This window comes from Crocodylus siamensis, chromosome 9 (genome assembly GCF_052110815.1).
Source record: "Crocodylus siamensis isolate JL-2025a chromosome 9, ASM5211081v1, whole genome shotgun sequence".
NCBI classification, from domain to species: Eukaryota; Metazoa; Chordata; order Crocodylia; family Crocodylidae; genus Crocodylus; species Crocodylus siamensis.
This window is the reverse complement of record NC_143403.1, coordinates 58,422,061-58,439,662: the sequence shown is the minus strand read 5'-3', so window position 1 is coordinate 58,439,662 and position 17,602 is coordinate 58,422,061. Positions and strand designations below refer to the sequence as shown.

At 44.4% G+C, this 17,602-nt stretch overlaps 1 protein-coding gene across 2 annotated transcripts in view; it reads left to right on the top strand.

The window, feature by feature from the left end:
* DGCR2 (DiGeorge syndrome critical region gene 2) overlaps positions 1–17,602 on the top strand; it is a 75,679-nt gene that overhangs the window by 14,510 nt on the left and 43,567 nt on the right. Inside the window, exon 2 of one of the 2 annotated variants that reach the window (XM_090062730.1) lies at positions 14,044–14,076. The exons of the other annotated variant lie outside the window; for it this stretch is intronic. Within the exon in view, the coding sequence (XP_089918856.1) occupies positions 14,044–14,076 (33 nt within the window). The remainder of the gene's footprint in view (positions 1–14,043; positions 14,077–17,602) is intronic. 2 annotated transcript variants of the gene reach the window in all.

Sequence of the window (17,602 nt, the reverse complement as noted above, 5' to 3'; positions counted from 1 at the left end):
TTAAAGTCGCGCCTGATTCGCCTATCTGCTTCTGTATATACACGCTTACCCAGCGCTGAGCAAAATAGCTATGAGGCCGTACAAGCGCCATATAATGGAAGTGAATATGACGCTATGGTGCAGACACAGTCAACCCTTGCTGCCTCGCGCAAGGGGGCAAGTCATATGCACACCATAATGGTGGCATCAATGTGCAAGGCACCGAGATTGGGAGCCCTGCCCTCCTTCCCGCAACCATCACAAAAGGGTAAAACAAACGCTGCCATACCACTACTTTCGTTATCAGAGCATCACCAACATAGGTGAGGTCGGCCGGTCTGCAACGCCAAGTAAGGCCCGAACACAGAACCCCAAGAGGTGATAGGTGAAAACAGCCAGCTCACCATTGAATGTGTCACCTGAGTGATATAAGGGAGCACACAGCCGCACCCAAGCGAGTTCGTTCATCACCCGCTTCGATTATCACAAGGGACGCTATAGCCTGATCACCTAGCTTCCACCTCCCATTCGCGATTAGTGACGAACGCTGCTTCATTGCCGGCCTCGACATGATTAGCAGTCTACTTCTCTGCATCTCATTTCTCTCAGCGTTCACTGTGAGTAAATAAACCTCTACCTTCAACGACTCTCCACCTCCGTGACTATCACCTCACCGCCTCCTATCGGGCGACGTGAGCTGGACTCGCGTTAACCGTCCCATAGAGAGCTAAACGACCCTTCTAACTCCGCCGTTCTGGTGCCTTGCAATCATCCCTATACACACTATGAAAACACAAATCATGAAAAAATATTTTTTGAAATAAAATTAAAATGTTATAGTAGACATTTGACTTCTAGTGTATGATTTGGTCGTTTTCTGGTTCCAAGATGGCAAGCCCCCCCCCCCGAGTACTTCTGGGGGTAAGGGGAGGTACTTCTAGTGGCAAAGGTCAGGGGTTAGGGGATGGGACGTCTGTCTCAAAGATGGCAGTCAGGGGGCAGGGCACCTGTCAAGTGGTGGGGCTACCCTTGTGGTTCTCGACAGTGAATCAGAATGCAGTAAGTGGCCCTCCAGCTGAAGAAATTGCCCACCCATGAGTTAGAAGTCCTCATTCTTCTGCTGATTTACTCCAACCTCGGGAAAGTCGCTTTGCCTTCTTACGACTATTTTGCAGAGGAAGCTAGAAGGGGAATACTTCACAAACCTTATAGCACTGCTGCTCAAGAGGCAGCTCGCTATCTTTGTATAGGCTATGGCTAGTTGAGTTTCTAACTTTCAAAGTCTTGCTTGGAGTGTGAGCAGAGCTGCTTTGTTTCTTCTTCTGCGCCACCTTCTGTCTTAGTTTTCAAGCTCTCAGATGTGGGCTGTTTTTCCCAGTCTATCCCATCTTTTATTCTTCTGCTTCCAGATGCTTTTTCTAGTGTCTCTTTTATAACTTTGTCTCTTCTACTCTCATTCTTCCTTTCTTATCTCCCCCTTTCCATTTGAGATTGGTGCATATTGTGGGGAAGATTTTGTCTTTGTCAGATTGCTTTGTACTACTTGTACTGGTGCCAGCAGCTGGGCATCACAAGTAATGTGGATGTGGCTTCTACCTTTCTATTTCTGCCCTTTTAACAAGAGGGCAAAACAAACAAAAAACAGTAGAGCTGTATTGGGGATGATTTTGCTTTCTTATCCCAGGCAGCACTTGTAGATCACAATTTGCCAGCACATTTCAACTGCTGCAAATAGCAAGTAGAGCAAGAAAGGAAACTCGCAGAAAGAGCAGTCTACCTTTAGTCCTCACAGGCAGGGAGAGGAAGACACAGAGAAGGGAACTGGAGAGGCTGACAAATATGCCTTGGAAGCAGATCAAAAATAAACTGGGAAAGCAGGAGGGAAGATGAGCACCCCAAGCGGCTTTAAAGCGGGAGTTGGTTCCCCTTCTCTCAATATTGGGAAATGGAAACCTGGTTTCAGGAAAGGGGAGTATGGCAAGAGAGGGGAAAACCCTATAGAACAGGGGTGGGCAATGTCTGGCCCATGGGCCAGCTTGGGCCTGCAGCAGACTTTTGCAGCAGCTCCTGCCCTCATTGCTGTTGCTGGTTTTTCCATTGAGACTCTAGCAGCTGCAGGCCTTGACAATATGGGGCCAGGGCTTCTGTGGAGAACAGGCCCAGCAGTGCCGGTAAGGCAGGGAGCTGCTCTGGGGCTGGGATCTTGTGGTGACAGCATCGTGTGTGACCAGGACGGAGCTATGATCTGCTGCCCGCATGCCCTGGGCAGGGAATCGTGGCTCTGCCCCAGCTCCGGACTCTGCTGTCACCGCTGCAAGATCCCAGCCCTGGCTATGGAGCAGCCCCCTGCTCTCCTGTGTGCCCTGCCAGCGCTGCTGCGGATGGTCTCCATGGAAACCCGGGCCCCAAGCTGTCGTGGCGCCACTGCTGCTGTAGTTTCCATGGAAACTGGCCACATTGATGTGGGCAGAGGCTGTTGGGAAATGGAGTCTGGCCACTGGCCGGATCCAGCATTTTGTCCACTACTGCTATGGAAGGGCAAATTGTAGCTAAGGTTTGACTGAGTGAATCTGTCCTCTGGTATTAACCTGATTTTGGTTCTGACCTTGAACCGGTTCTGTGAGTTGTAACTAGCTCTACATCCTGTCTTGTGTGTAATGCCTCTTTGCTTCTCAGCTTGTTCTTTTTTCCCCCTTTTAATGTGGTAATTTCTTGTAACTTTATCAGAAGCTTATTTTGTATTCTGCAGTTTAAAGGAGTACAGCACCTGTCCTACTTAAATTATATAGGAAGATTATTGACATTCTGTTTTAAATCCAAAAAGAAGGAACTCTATGTAGAGAAGTGCAGGGTGCTCCACCTTGGGAGAATAAACCAGCACCATACAGGCAGTCCTCGACTTGCAACGTTTCGAGTTACAACGCCTCACACTTCCAACATTTATAAATTGACACCCTGTTTCAACTTTCTGACATCAGTTTTGACTTCGGCTTGATCTGACACCACACCACGAACCCTGGCGAACATCTGTCCAAACTTCTTGGACGTCCAACCCGTTGGGCGGGAGAATGGACTGAACTTCAAATGTGGCAGCTGCGGCCTCTCCACCTGGCTCTGAGGGGTCCAAAGTATAGGGCCTGGGGTGGTTGCCCCAATTTGCCCCTCCCCTCCCCCCAGGGACGGCTCTGCCTGCAGCCAAGACTCCTGAGAAGATTCCAAGCAAGAGCCCTTCAAAAAGTCCAGCAAAGTCACCTCAGAGAAGTCCTTCCAAATCAGTACGATTCCTATTTATGATATAAGTACACCAGTGTAGCTATATTACTCATCTAAAATTGATTGAGTACAAAATTCTGGGTTATTTTTGGTGAAAATAGGGTATTAGGCCTTGGTTCAGGAACCAATCCCCTATTTTATAACATTGTTTCCTATGGGAAAATTGTTTCAGATTTGCAACGTTTCGACTTAAGATGTGGTTTTCAGGAACCAGTTATGTTGCAAGTCTGAGGACTGCCTGTACTTACAGGCTTGGCAGTGCTATGCTCGCTAGAATCACAACCAAAAGAGACTTGGGGGTTTTGATTGACCACAAGATGAACGCGAGCCACCAATGCAATGCCGCGACTGGCAAAGCAAACCAAACACTGGTGTGCATCCACTGATGCATCTCAAGCAAAACCAGGGACATCGTCCTTCTGCTTTACTCAGCCTTAGTGTGGCTGCTGCTGGAGTACTATGTCCAGTTTTGGGTCCCCCAGTTCAGGTGGGATGCGGACAAGCTTGAGAGAGTCCAAAGGAGAACCACCCATTTGATCAAAGGCCAGGAGAGCAAGCCTCATGAAGAGAGAGAGGCTGAGGGACATGGGACTCTTCAGCTTGAAGTAGAGAAGGCTCAGGGGTGACTTGGTGGCAACTTGTAAGTACATAAGGGGTGTGCATCAGGATCTGGGAGAACAGTTGTTCACCAGGGCTCCCCAAGGGGTAATAAGGCCTAACTCCTGGAAAGCCAATTTTAGACTTAACATAGGAAGAACTTCGTTACAATCCGAGTGTTCAAGGCCTGGAACAGACTCCCCCAGAGGTGGTGCAAGCACCTACTGGACTCATTCGAAAGATGTTTGGATGGTTATCTTGCTAGGGTCATTTGATCCCAGCAGACTTCCTGCCTATGGCAGGAGGGCTGGACTTGGATGATCTTGCAAGGCTCTTCCAGCCCCTAATGTCTATGAAATCTGTAAACCCAGCCTACTGCTCATTTTTAAATTACAAAATGTTAGCTAAATTTATTGTTCATTCAACTTGGTTGACAGAGCTTAGTGCTGGACTGTCTGTAGAGCTAGTGAACAATTGCAAAGCGTGTCTGAAATACTCAAATGCTGGTGGGATTAGCTACCTCATTTATTCACCAGATTGTATTTGACTACATTTTTATAAAGAGCAAGACAAAAGCAGAATTACTTTCTGATGGTCATCCGCTACTTTCTTGTTTTCTGTGACCTATAATTTCTTTGTTGCTGTTGTCCATCCCTTCCACTTGATATGCTACTTGCCACGGGCAGCCTTGTATTTGTCTGCTTGATAGGTCGTTGTTATGTGCCCTACATAGGGTATGTGATAAGATCATTTGGAAATGGGAGATGGTGAAAAAATGCATCTGTACTAAAGGAGGCTTCTTTTGGAGTGTAGATGTTCAGTACTGGTTGCTCACATGCTTCCTGGAAGATGCTAACATTCATTTTAAATGCTAAATCCCTAAATAACTTGGGTTTCAGGTACTTGAGAATCCACTTGGCACTTGTGCAGTTTTTTGCTGGAAGTGCTGAAGTTTCAGGCCCTGGTTTGTATTTAGCAACAGATCACTCTCACTTCCCTTTCTGATGTCAGCCTGGCTAACCACAGGGCTCTGAACACCAGCCCTGCTGCTGCTGCTGCTTGACCACTGTGTTCAGCGGTAGTGGCACTCTGCAGATTTGAGAGATAATGTCAACATCTGGGTTCACTTTCAGGAGTTAATTTCTACAGTCTTACTATCTGAAAGCTAAGCAGATAAAATAATCTCCAAATAAATTGACAGCATAAACCCCACAAGCAAATCTCCTGTCACTGACTAGTGAATATTTTTAAACTTTGATATGTTGTCAAGCCCTGCATAAGCATTTTTGTTTTTGAAGCATACTGCAGATGTGAACATAAATAATGTAATGTTGCACTGAGGCACTGTTGAAAGCCTGTAAAGATTTGACTCTACTGTATAGTACTAAAACCACTGTAATGAAAGTTGGGATTACTTATAAAAAGGCTACTGGACCTCATTTTCATATTTTCTATGTTCTTGGTGGGTTAAATGGCTGCTTTTTTTTTTTTTTAAAGAACAGTTAACTATTTGTTTGGCTAGTAGTAGAACTTAAGTGTCAGGATGATATTTCATAGGGCTGGCAAAATTCTGATTTCTACCACTTTTTTCATTTATCTTTCTGAAGAATAAGTGGCTTGGATAATCTGGATCAATGTGGTAGTAACTAAAATTGACTGCATTCCTGTCATGTCAGGCCTCAGTTTCAGTCACAGAATGCAATTCAAAGCATGGACCATTTGCCTCAAGTACATGATGAACTATATTGGCTAGTTTGCAGAAGAGAGAGCACTCATTTCACATGTGCGGTAAGAGAGTAATGTTTCTACTTAACTTAGGCACTTCTTTTAATTGTCGAGAGCCTTGCGTAGAAGTGTTTACAACAGATATTAAGAAAAATTGAAGCAACAGCAAGAGAAGTCTGCAGTAAAAGATCAACCTGAACATAAATGGTGGTGATGCATATATATATGCTTATTGGCATGCATCCTGTTGACTGGCATAACATACTGATCAGAGTAGCTTTGCGGCTGCATTGAGATCTTGGGGGCCAGGTCATTGAGGTGGCAGGGTTGGATGGGTCCCCAGGTTGGAGGAGCTGAGACCTGACTTGAAAAATATGATTGTGTGTGCTTGGTATATCTCTTTAGAATTGATCCTTCCTGCTAGGAACAATTGAAAATGGCTTGAAAGTGGGTATGTCAGCATTTAGAGCAGTTCTCAACCTTTTCAGCTTCAAGGCTCCTTGCATAACTTTTCTGAATTTTGCATCACACCAGTTGAAAATCACTGAGCAAGATCTAACTTCAGGAAAGATGTAAACAGAGGCCTTGATGCTAGATGGTTGAGAACCACTGATCCCGCTGGTGCCACTTAAGGGCAGTGGGGCAGGACCTTCCCTGCCATTCCTGACCCTTTTCTGTCCCCTCCCCACTCCTGGGCTGCACTTCAGGGGGCAAGGGCAGCCCCCACTGCTGAGGCTGCTCCTGCAGGGTCTTATGCCAGCAGCTGCCCCTATAGCCCCTCCTGCCAGCCCTGGGAGCATGGGAGAGGTGGATGGGGATGAGCAAGGGTGCAAAGCGTGACTGTCCTTGTGTCTGCTCACTTGCAGCACAGCATGCCACTGAGTGTGTTTGGGGACTGGCACAGGATGCCTGGGGGTAGGGAAGGGTAGTGGAGGCAGCAGTGGTGGCAGTCCCTAGAGAAGCAGCTGCAGGCTCTGATGCTAGAGTAGCTGGGGCAAATGCAGGGTGCTGCATCGGGGATGGAGAGCACTTACGTCTTCAGATGGGGGTGAGGTGACATGGCACCTCTAATGGGATGTCACAAGGCCCTGGTTGAGAATTGCTGCTTTGGAGCACTGAGATCTTCACATCTCTAATTGGCATGGCAGTTGTATAGAAAGAATGGGATTTGGAGGGGGAGAAAATCTAGAGATAACTAGAGGGCTCCAAAATAATGCTGTCTGTTAACTGATTTGCTACTAACACTTTCATATTGAGACTATGCTGGAACTTGTCAGGTCCAAAATAACATTCAGGGTGCGCAGAGAAGTACTTGACAAAAGTACTCTTTATTGGACAAAATGATTAATTTGCTGTGCATTTTGGTACTGATATCTTCCTTCATTGCTGTTTTTTTTTTGGTCCCCCCCCCCCGGTGCCAGTTAGTTCCATCTATTGAGGGATTAAATATGTTGCGAGTTTTGGTGATTGTACTGGGAAGTATGAGGGATAGTTGTGGGCTTGCTCACTTGTGTTTTTAATTGCAGGTTGGCACACAGTCGTTCACTGCAGGCAAAGAATGTGGGGCATTATTTACAGTCTCCTTCGTTTTTGTGGCAAATGGATTTTGAAGGCGTTCACATGGATAAAAATGGTATTATGTAGATTTTGGCTATTTTGTAGCTTCGCTTTAAAAATACTGATTAAATTTAAACTCTGAGTAAGGAAAAGTGTCCAAGGTCCTAACTAGAGGGATTAGTGGAGTGGCTACAGAAGCTTTCCTTTTAGATTTTGTCTTCAAGGGCCCTGGAGCGAAGGTGGGTGGTTTGGGTTCACATATTGCTTATGTCTGACTGGCTCGTTTGTGCCAACCCTTGCAGACTTGTTCATTGTTTACTACTGTCATGGGGTAATAGTTTCACAGAAAAGCGAGGCAGAGTTTGTTAATTATCTGGCCTCTTTACCACCAGCTTGGAAGTAAAGCAGTGTTCCATTCATAGCTCCACATTGTATAGCCCATACTGCTCTTGCTTAATTTAATCAGTAACTATTTATTTATTCATTTATTTTGTCCTTGCTGCTGTTGCTGCTTCATATTAGGAATGTAAGGGAATTGTAGTTTCTGCATGAGAAATGCTGGCTTTGAGAGAGTCTAAAGTCTGGATCTTTCTTGAGCGCTAGGAAGTAATAGCCAGGATTCCATTTGCCCAGCTCTGATGTTGTTCCTTTGGCTGGGTGCCGCGTTTCAAGCATTGCTTTAGCCGTTCTTCTGTCCGTATTGGCACAGCATCTGTCCTCTCCAGAACAAAGGGCAGACAATGAATTGGAATGAGTGACACTTGTGAGCAGGAGGAAACTGGGCGAGTTCCAGGCGTGGATGAGGGACAATTTAAATAGGGAAGAAAATAGATTGCTGGCATTCTTTGGCAAGCGGCAAAGCCCAGGAGTGGAGGTTTTGAGTTATCAGGCGTGGTGTAGTGACACTGCTCCAGTCAAAAAAATGTCTTGTATAATATGATGAAATCTATGTATGCTGTAATTGCACAGTACTGGGTTGTTCTGCATCGGGCGCTGTAGATAACCTTGAGTGCTTCTATGGCTCAGCTTTTCATAAAACTGAATGTTGGGGTCTCATGGAAAATTCAGCAGCTTTTAAGACAAACTTCTACACTCTGCAAACTTCTGTGTTTCTGTTAAATGGCATGATAATCCAAAGGGCAAGAAAAGCCTGCCTTTCTGATAGGCTAGCAGTTGAATTCAAAGAAACAAAGCAGTGGTTATGTCCTAGTAAGACCCTGTGTTTGTTGGCTGGACTAGATTTTTGTTTCTTGTGGTAACCTATGCTTCATTAGTGTCCTCAGTGGAATGGTGTGATGTCTGTCATGTTTGTGGTAGTCCTGGCAAGAGAATCAGTTAGGACCATTATCAGTGTTTAAAAAAGAAATTAGGGGTGCACTGATAAAGATTTTTTGGGCCGATATCGATGGCCAGCTGTTAATGAGCCATATCACCGATCAGTATCAGCCTCCATGCGGCCCAGCAACATGGAGAGCAGTGTCCTGCTGCTACATCTGTTGGGGGGAAGTGTGTGGGGGGAGCAGATTGAGGGCCCCTATGGTGAGGGAGGAAGTGGGGCTGGGGCAGGCACCACATAGGTGAGGCGTGGGACATATGCACGAGCAGCTCTTCCAGGGAGGTGGGGGCAGCTCCTGCTGCTGCGTGCACTCCTGAAGGAGGCATGGGGGGTGCACATGCTGTGCCCCTCCCCTCCCACCCTGGATCTGCTCTGGGTGAGCACTGCTATCAGCTGGGATGGCGTTGGACTCTTCCTGGTGGGGGGGACTGGTCCAGGGCTGTGCTCAGGGTGGGTGGTGGTGGTGCTGGGAGTGGTGACTGTTAGGGGGGCTATGGTGAAATCTGGGGTGGCTATAGCCCCCCCCCCCCCCCGCCTCCTGTAGTCCCATGCCCAGCCCCCTCTGCTGGGAAGAGCTTGGTGCTGCCCTGGCCCCAGCTTGCAGTGGCAGCCCGCCTTCACCCCCTGCATAGATCTGGGGGGCACGTGCACCCCAGTGCCGCCTCTGGGGGTGCATGTAGTGGTGGGAGCTGCCTTCTTCTTCCCCCGCCCCCCCATGAGCTGCTCGTGGCTCTGTCCTGTACCCCGTCCCAGCCACACTCCCTTCTTCATGGCAGTGGCTTGGAACTACCCCCTTCCCTCCCCGCCGCTGCCCCTTAACCCCCAGCAGACTTACCAGCCGGAGGCCGCCAGTTTGGCCATGTGCACGTGGCATTTATCAGCAACATTATCAGCCACATCAGCCAAAAAAAAGCCGATTTGGTGATAATATCAACATTTCTTTTTTCAGTGCCCATATGATATGGACCGATGTATCAGTGCATCTCTAAGAGAAATAATAAAGCATTTTACAACATCTTTGAACGCAAGTCAGCTTGAAAGTAGAATGTTCTTGGCATTAAGGTGGCTGGGTGCTTTTTGTGTTGAAGGGCAATGACAAAGTACATGACAGTTTTTAAGTAGTCGAGCCTTCTCTGTGGAGTAGACAGAAATATATGGAGATGTGTCAGTTTCGGAAATTGTGCTATTTAGTCTGAAAGTAGAATACTACTCATTATCAAAACTTCCTTTTTTTAATGCCTTTGGGCCTTGTTTGTTTGCTGTGCATTTAACATGCTTATATACTCTTCTACAGAAATAAAGGTTTATGTTGTATTTGACAAGCTGTCAAACTAGGAAATGCAAGGACCAGGTTTGCTTGTGGAACTCTTAATTTCACTCCCGTTTTGTGAGTTTATTCTAGCATTCACCATTTTAGTTGTGCAGAAAGATATATACCAGAATACAGTCTCAAGAGCCCTAGCTCATTCATTGTGCAGAAAGGGCTGTGCTTGGGGAGCCAGGCAGTTGGGCACAACTTATAATGCCCTTTGCCTCGTTTACTGCCTGCCAGCCGAATCCTGTGCTTAATCTGGGATTCAGTTCCTCTTGAGCTGTTCTGTGGCACTTTAATGCTGGTGTTTCATAAGTGGTAATGAGGCTACCTTCATTTTTGAGGCAGGGAGAAATTGTCCTTGTTTTCTAGATATAAAGAAATCAGAAGCTATAGTTAGTGAGAAGACACCCCACTAATTTGGGTGCCTGGCTTAATGCACTTAAGGTGTAAGATTTGAAGAGGAATGGAGCCTTCACAGCTTCTCTTGAAACAGTAGTGGTTGGGGTGATAGGCAGATCTTAATTGCCAGGTACTTAACATACCTCAAGTTGGGCACCTAGGAAACAAGGGAATCAGTTGGATCACCAGAAGAAAATGATTTTGAGTGACTTGCCCAGCATCTCTTAAACTTGTCAGTGGGCAAGGATGAAACTGGGCTACTTCTAGTATGGCTCTGGTGGATGGCAGCTTTATTCACTAACAATCTCAGTTCCTCGCCATGCTCTGCTGATGAATGAGGGTCTGGTGGAGCTTCTCCGTGCTGGTTGGGCCATCATTTTGTAAGACTTCCTGACTGTCTTATTTCTTGACTTCTTAACTTTAATATTCTTTTAGTGCATTAGCATGTACTTTCATGTCTTCCTAAAACATTGGTAGGTAACTAGGAGCAAATTGTATTACATATAACTAAGTAGGTTTTAGCCAACTTTGAACCCAGAACTTTCAGCATTCTTCCTACCACTTGAATTCAAGAAATAACTATAACAGGTGGTAAAAGAAGACTATTCTCCTCTGGCCTAGCTGTAGGCTGGGGGCAAAGGGGAGAGGGATAGAAAAAAATGTCCCTGAGGCAGTTGAGAAAGGGTTATGTGTTTCTTTTGAGATCGGTGCTTTAGATGTGGCTCTTGTGCCATAGAGCTCCCTTGTTCTGAGCTTGAAAGAGGAACTTTAAATGCACAAAACCTGTTCAAGAAGTCATTCCTATTCATTGACCACTCAAAAGCATCCTGAAATGCTATGAGTGCAATCCTACTTCTCTTTCTTTAGAAGTCTGCCTTTGTCTGAGCCACTGGCTTCTGCCAGCATTGTGAGCAGTCATTTAAGACAGGTTTTGTGATATTATATTTAGGTGCTGACTGTTTTTCAGCCACTGCTATAAAAGACAGTGCCTGCCCCAAGGTGCTTTCACTTGGAAACTGTGACATAATTTAAATTGATAAAAGCCAGAAAATTGATTTCTTTCTTAACTGGTCTTAAATCTAGTCCACTATACTTGAGGGATTTCGAATCTTCTGAAAAAGGGATTTAAATCCAGGCAACTTTTCTGGTGCTATTGTTGCATTGTTTGTATCAAATGTATTTTTAAGTATTCTGTTGCTTAGCTAAGCAACAGTGCGCACAGATGTAATTCACAGACCATTAGTAAAATCGTATGTTTGAAAACACTGAAGATTAAAAGTGGCCACTTTTAATTCCTATGATTTTAAATTAGTCCATTGCGATAAGTGCATTCTGGAGCTGGGAAAAATGCATGCAAGATGCGTTGTTGTTGTAACTCAGAGCAGCTGCTGACAATGTCCCTTGGTTTAGGTTAGGTACATGCTGCTTTTCTTAAATTTGGGAAAGTGAAGCATGTACCTATTGCATGTAATTCCTGTACTAGTTTAGGAAGGAAGTTCAGAAGTAGGTGAGGACTGTAGATTAGCATTGAATTTTTTTTAAAGTAGGAATTCATATTTTTCTTTTTCTAACCTGATAACTGTGTATGCAGAATAAAGTAACTTTAAGGTTTTGAAAAGGTTTGACTTTTTTGGATAGTGTCTTGTGAGTGCTGTTTATCATGTATACCTTGAGTCATGTGAGGCCTCTCGCATTTTTATTAGATGTGTAATTTATGGCTTGATTGGTGACTTCCTTTTTATACTTGGGGCTTGAGTTATCACAAAACTGTGCTCAAAAAGCAGGCTGACAAATGAGATGAGAATCCTGGGATACTTCCAGGTGTTCCTGCTTATGAACAGCCTTGTAGTCTACAGGTATTGCCTGTAGACCTATATTACTGAAGCTGAAAAAGCAAGGGGGGCCAATACAGGCTGGTAGAATAACTTGGAAGAAAGTCTTAATTGGAACACCTCTTTATTTAACAGTCTTTTGGAAGGAAATTAAAAATACTGCAGTAACACACGTGAGCTTGCCATATGAAATCAGTACCGTAAAGCACAGGTATGGCCTCCTTATCTTTCTCCCAAACAAAGCAGTCAGGTGCACATGAGATTCTCTCTCTTTTTTGGTTCCTCGGAGCATGCCCATAGAAGGGGGTGTAGGAAGTTGAACTTGGGTCTGCCAGTCCAATAAAACAGGTAGTGCTTCTACTCCCACATGCCTCCTTACTTGTATAGTCAGTTTAGTTTATAAGCCTGAACACTTCGGTGTTAAAAAGGATCCGTGTCTTTTTAAATGTTTAGGCTTCCTTCTAGAAAATGGGGAAGTGGACAGGGAATCTTGTACAGTGAAGAATTACCGGATTAGATGATGGGATTTGCAGCAAAAAAGTGCATCTCTAATTTTTAGCTGAGGAAAGGTGTCAACCCTAGTATGCATCTTCAAATTCCACACAGTAAGTTAAATCAGTAAATTAGATCCTCTTTAACGTTCAGTGTTGTCCACTTCCTGCAATTCTTGAACTGTGGCCAGTTACTTGCTACAAGTACAGCTTTTGAGAAGTGACTTGGAAGCCAGATGTGTAAGATAGCTTTAATAAAATGGTTCCATTGTAATTTAGTGGAGATTGTTGATGTATTGGTGCCTACTAGTAAAGATCTAGAGTTTACAGGCTTACACATGGAACTTCTTGTGGGGAAAAACTATTTTGCAAGACCATAAGTAGTTATGTTTACAGTTTTTCCCTTCTTGCATAGAGGCCTATATGTTATAGAAATGTGAAATATGCTCATGGATTCCATACAAAGGATCCTAAATTTATTGATTTTTAGCAAGGCTTTTGATACAGTCTCTTACAACATTCTCGCAGGCAAGCTAGGGAAGTCTGGGCTGGATGAATGGACTGTAATGTAAATAGAAAACTGGTTGGAGCATCTGGCTCAGAGGGTAGTAATCAATGGCTCAAAGTCTAGTTGGCAACTGGTATCAAATGGAGTGCCCCAGGAGTCAGTACTGGGGCTGGTTTTGTTCAATGGCTTTCATCAATGACCTGGACGATGTCACAGAGTGCACCCTCAGCAAGTTTGCAGATTACATCAAGTTGGGGGGAGTAGTACATACACTGGCGGGTGAGGCTGGGATTCAGAGTGACCCAGACAAATTGGGGGATTGGTCCAAAATGAATTTCATGAGGTTCAACAAGGACAAGTGCAAAGTCTTGCACTTGGAGGCCATATACCAGTACAGGCTGGGGGCTGACTGGCCTGGGCAGCAGCTCTGCAGAAAAGGACCTGGGGGTTACAATGGACAATAAATTGAATATAAGCCAGCAGTGTGCCTTTGTTGCCAAGAAGGCTAATGGCATTCTGGGCTACGTTGGTAGGTGTGTTGCCAGTAGATCAAAGGAAGTGATTATTCCCCTCTGGGTCACATCTGGAGTCCTGTGTTCAGTTTTGGGCCCCCACTGCAGAAGGGATGTGGACAAATTGGAGAGAGTCCAGCGGAGGGTAACAAAAATGGTGAAGGGGCTGGAGCACATGATTTATGAGGAGAGGCTGAGGGAGCTGGTCTTGTTTGGTTTAGAGAAGAGAAGACTGAAGGGGGGGAATTTACTAGCAGCCTTCAAACTACCTGCAGGAGGGTTTGAAATAGGATAGAGCTAAACTGTGTACAGTGGTGGCAGATGACAGAACAAGGAGCAATGGTCTCAAGTTGCAGAAAGGGAAGTTTAGGTTAGATATTATAGTATAAGGCAACTGAAGTAGATGGATATTTGTAATGGTTAATATACAGTTTACTCACACTCTTCAGTTTTTGGTGTGTTTGATCAACTAAATCTCCAACTGTTTTTGTAAGTTTTCTTTTAAATTTCAAATTACAGGTTCCCGACTAGCTCTGGCAAGACTACTCTCAGGTGAGTGTCTCATGTAGACAGATTACCTTACATTATCTAATAACATATTGACCCAATAAAACCAATTTTTTTGGACCTCTTAAGGTTTTAATATTGGGTCCCTTGTTTCCTATTAAGATGCTACATAAATTGTTCACCTCTGCTTCTGTTAGTCCTTTAAATTAATATTCCAAATTCATTTCTTCCCATTTCTGATCCATTGCACACCTTTCTTTACTGGCCATCTTGCAGCTATTGATAAGCTGTTAAACATCCCAGAAGCTGTTCACCAGCCCAGCTGCTAAATGTTGCTATTGCCTAGAGCTGTGGTTCTCAAACTTCTGGGTTCATTACCCCTATTTTAGCTTGTTGTTTTGTTCTGGAAAATGCAGAAAGCAGCACTTTACATCACTACAACCACATACTCATCTCAGCCACAACCCAAGGGATATTGTAGAGTTATGCTTCATGTTTTCCTTCTTCCTTTACTTGCTTCTATGTTTCTCCTTGCCATTCTGTTCCAGTTCTTCCTCTAATACACTATCTGAAAGATTGCTTTGTATACCCATTTGATGCACCCTGGGTCTAGAGGGCAAGCACTTAGTTAAAAAATATGCTGATGAAATCAAGCTGTCATGATGCTAGGTAGGGAAGACATGGTTTTGTACGGAGTATGTGAAACCCGGTCAGGACCCTTGTGTTTCTGTTCTCAGCTGTTGCTGATGTTAGGCAGTCTATTTAGTCTTTCTCTGCCCTTATTAACGTGCTTGAAAAAAAGGACATAATACTTTGAGGGCTTAAAGTTTTTAAAAAGCACTTTGAGAACTTAGTAAAGAGACTGTAAGGACAAGAAAGCACAAAAAGCATAGAGACATGTGTTTCCAAGGCAATTTCCACATTCTCAAAATGAAGGAAATCCAAACAGTCTTGAACCTTTTGACATGTTTAGTAAATTCAAACAATGAGGTCTGTAAAGCTCTGGGCTATTTCCAGCATTTTTTTTGTCTTTTGGTGGACAAGTGCCAAGCTGAAGTCCATCCAGATCAACTTAAATGACCTACTAAACTTCACATTAATAGACGGGAAAGACTGTACTTGACGTTTACAAGAACAAGGAGCCTAGCTCGTGAGTCCTGAATCATCAGTATAATGATTCTCAGGTTACACAATTGTCTCATATGAAACTTTTACATTTGAAAACCTAACCTGAAAAAGCAGCAGTAACATTCCCCAAAGCAAATAAAGCAGGAGCTTGTATAAAAGTACGTATCTCTCCCTTATTTATCCTAATACTGTCTTCTTTCAGAAGTCTGTGGATTACACCAGTGAAGGAAGCCTGGTCCCAAAGTGAGGAGAAAGGTTGACTTCTTTGGACAAAAGTCCATCTCATTTATATGTTGGCAGGGTGTCAGTGTTTGTTGCATGTGGCTTTGTGGAAGTTTGGGGATGTCTGAGCAAGTGTGGAAATGGAGATTCCCTCTGAGTGTGCCCAAATCATTCTCCACTACAAGCAAAGTTGAGCTTCCAAGTTAACCTCACTGTGTCAAGGCTGTTGTTGACTCTGATCAGAAGTGTGCACTTCTGCTTGCAGCAAGTTTGGTTAACAGCAGAGTCTTTTTTTTTATTTATCAGTGATTTATAGTAGCGGCAGACTAATTTGCTTAGTTGTGCAAGTTGTTTAAAGAAGCTTTGCACTTTCATTAAGCAGTCTAATTGGGAGGAAGAGTGTGTTGTGCAGTAGTATGCAAGGTGTTTCCTAGCAATATCACAACTCCAGCTTTGGTAACATGCATTTCTCTTGTCATTTCTCAGATGCTTGGTATTTATAGTGTTTAAGTCTTTAGAGTCTCTTCTCAAGATGATTTTTTTTTGGCATAGGAGGTTGGGGAGAACAGAACCTGTTGAAATACTTACTGTTTCTTTTCTTCCTCTTGAGTCTCTAGGCAATAATTTACAAGAGGGGTGAATAAATAGAATTTGGCCCTGGGTTATAAATTTCATGACACTTTGAGCTTTTTGTTTTGGAGAACTAGAAAACCTGCATCGGCCAGGAAGCAGCTTGTTTTGTAGTTAAAGAGTCTTGAAAGCTTTAACTACAGCAATCCCCCATTCATACTTCTGTCCCCTTGTAGTGCTGTTTTCTTCCTCCTATGTGAAAATGAATGCTGTTAAAATCCTGGCCTCTCGCATACAGTTAGGAATATATTTCATTTACTTGAAGGACTTGCACTGAATCTGTTTGACTTCTTTGTGCTTTACTGTAACCTGGAGGAGGGGAAACAGGAATCTAAAATCTGACACTTTACTTCTTGACAAAAAATGTAGACATTTAGGAAATAGCTGAAATTCCCTGGAAACCCACTGAATGAAGCCATAGCTGTTTTGCAGAAAGGTGTGAAGGATATGTGGTTTTTCTCTCTTCCCCCCCAGACCCCCATTACATTCTGATATAGTTGAATGGGTGCACTTTGTATATGCTGTGCTTAATTATCTTGTCCATAAGCAGTTGCACTTGCCTTTGCTAGTGTTAAATATTCTTCAGGGTAGCAGGAGAGTTTAGTTCTATTTCTGACAGTTCACTGCCCTGGCCTCTGCAGCAAGGGGCTGAAGTTCCCTGCGGCAGTCTGGCTTCTGTGACCTTCTACTAGGCTGTCATTCACACACGGCTCCTGATTTGCTTCTAGAGATTAGCCTGTCCATGTTGCATGATGGCTTTGCTTTAGAAGCTGTCCCCAGAGCAAGTATTCAGTACCCTATTGCTCTGCTAGACATGTATTAAAAAACAAACGAACAGACTTTGAGTCTGTGGAGCTGATTTTTAAATCTTTGTTGTTTTTGACTGTAGGCTGGTGGCTAGCTGTTTCACAGATTTCACAGACATTGGGGCTGGAAGGGACCTTGGAAGTTCGAGTCCAGCCCCCTGCAGGAAGCCAGCTGGGGTCACAGGATCCCAGCAAGATAAACATCCAATGTTTTCTTGAAGGTGTTCAGAGTAGGTGTTTGAACCACCTCCAGTGGCAGGCTATTCCAGACCTTGGGGGCTCGGACAGTAAAGAAATTCTTCCTTATGTCCAGCCTGAAACAGTCTTGCAGGAGTTTATAACCGTTTGACCTTGTCATCCCTTGGGGGGCTCTGGTGAATAATCGTTCCCCCAGATCCTGGTGGATACCCCTTATAACTTATAGGTGGCCATCGGATCACCCCGAGCCTGTGTTTTTCCATTCTAAAGAGCCCCATTTCTCTTAGCCTGTCGTCACAAGGTCTGTTTTCCTGACCTCTGATCATGTGTGGGGCTCTTCTTTGGACTCTCTCAAGCTTCTCCACATCCTTTTTGAATTGTGGAGCCCAAAACTGGACGCAGTACTCCAGCTGCAGCCTCACCAAGGCCAAGTACAGTGGGAGAATAATGTCTTGGGATTTGCTTGAGAAACACTTATGGATACAAGCCAGCATTTTGCTCGCTTTACTAGCCACAGCATCGCACTGCAGGCTTATGTTCATCTTGTGGTCAGTCATGACCCCCAAATCCCTTTCATCTGTAGTGCT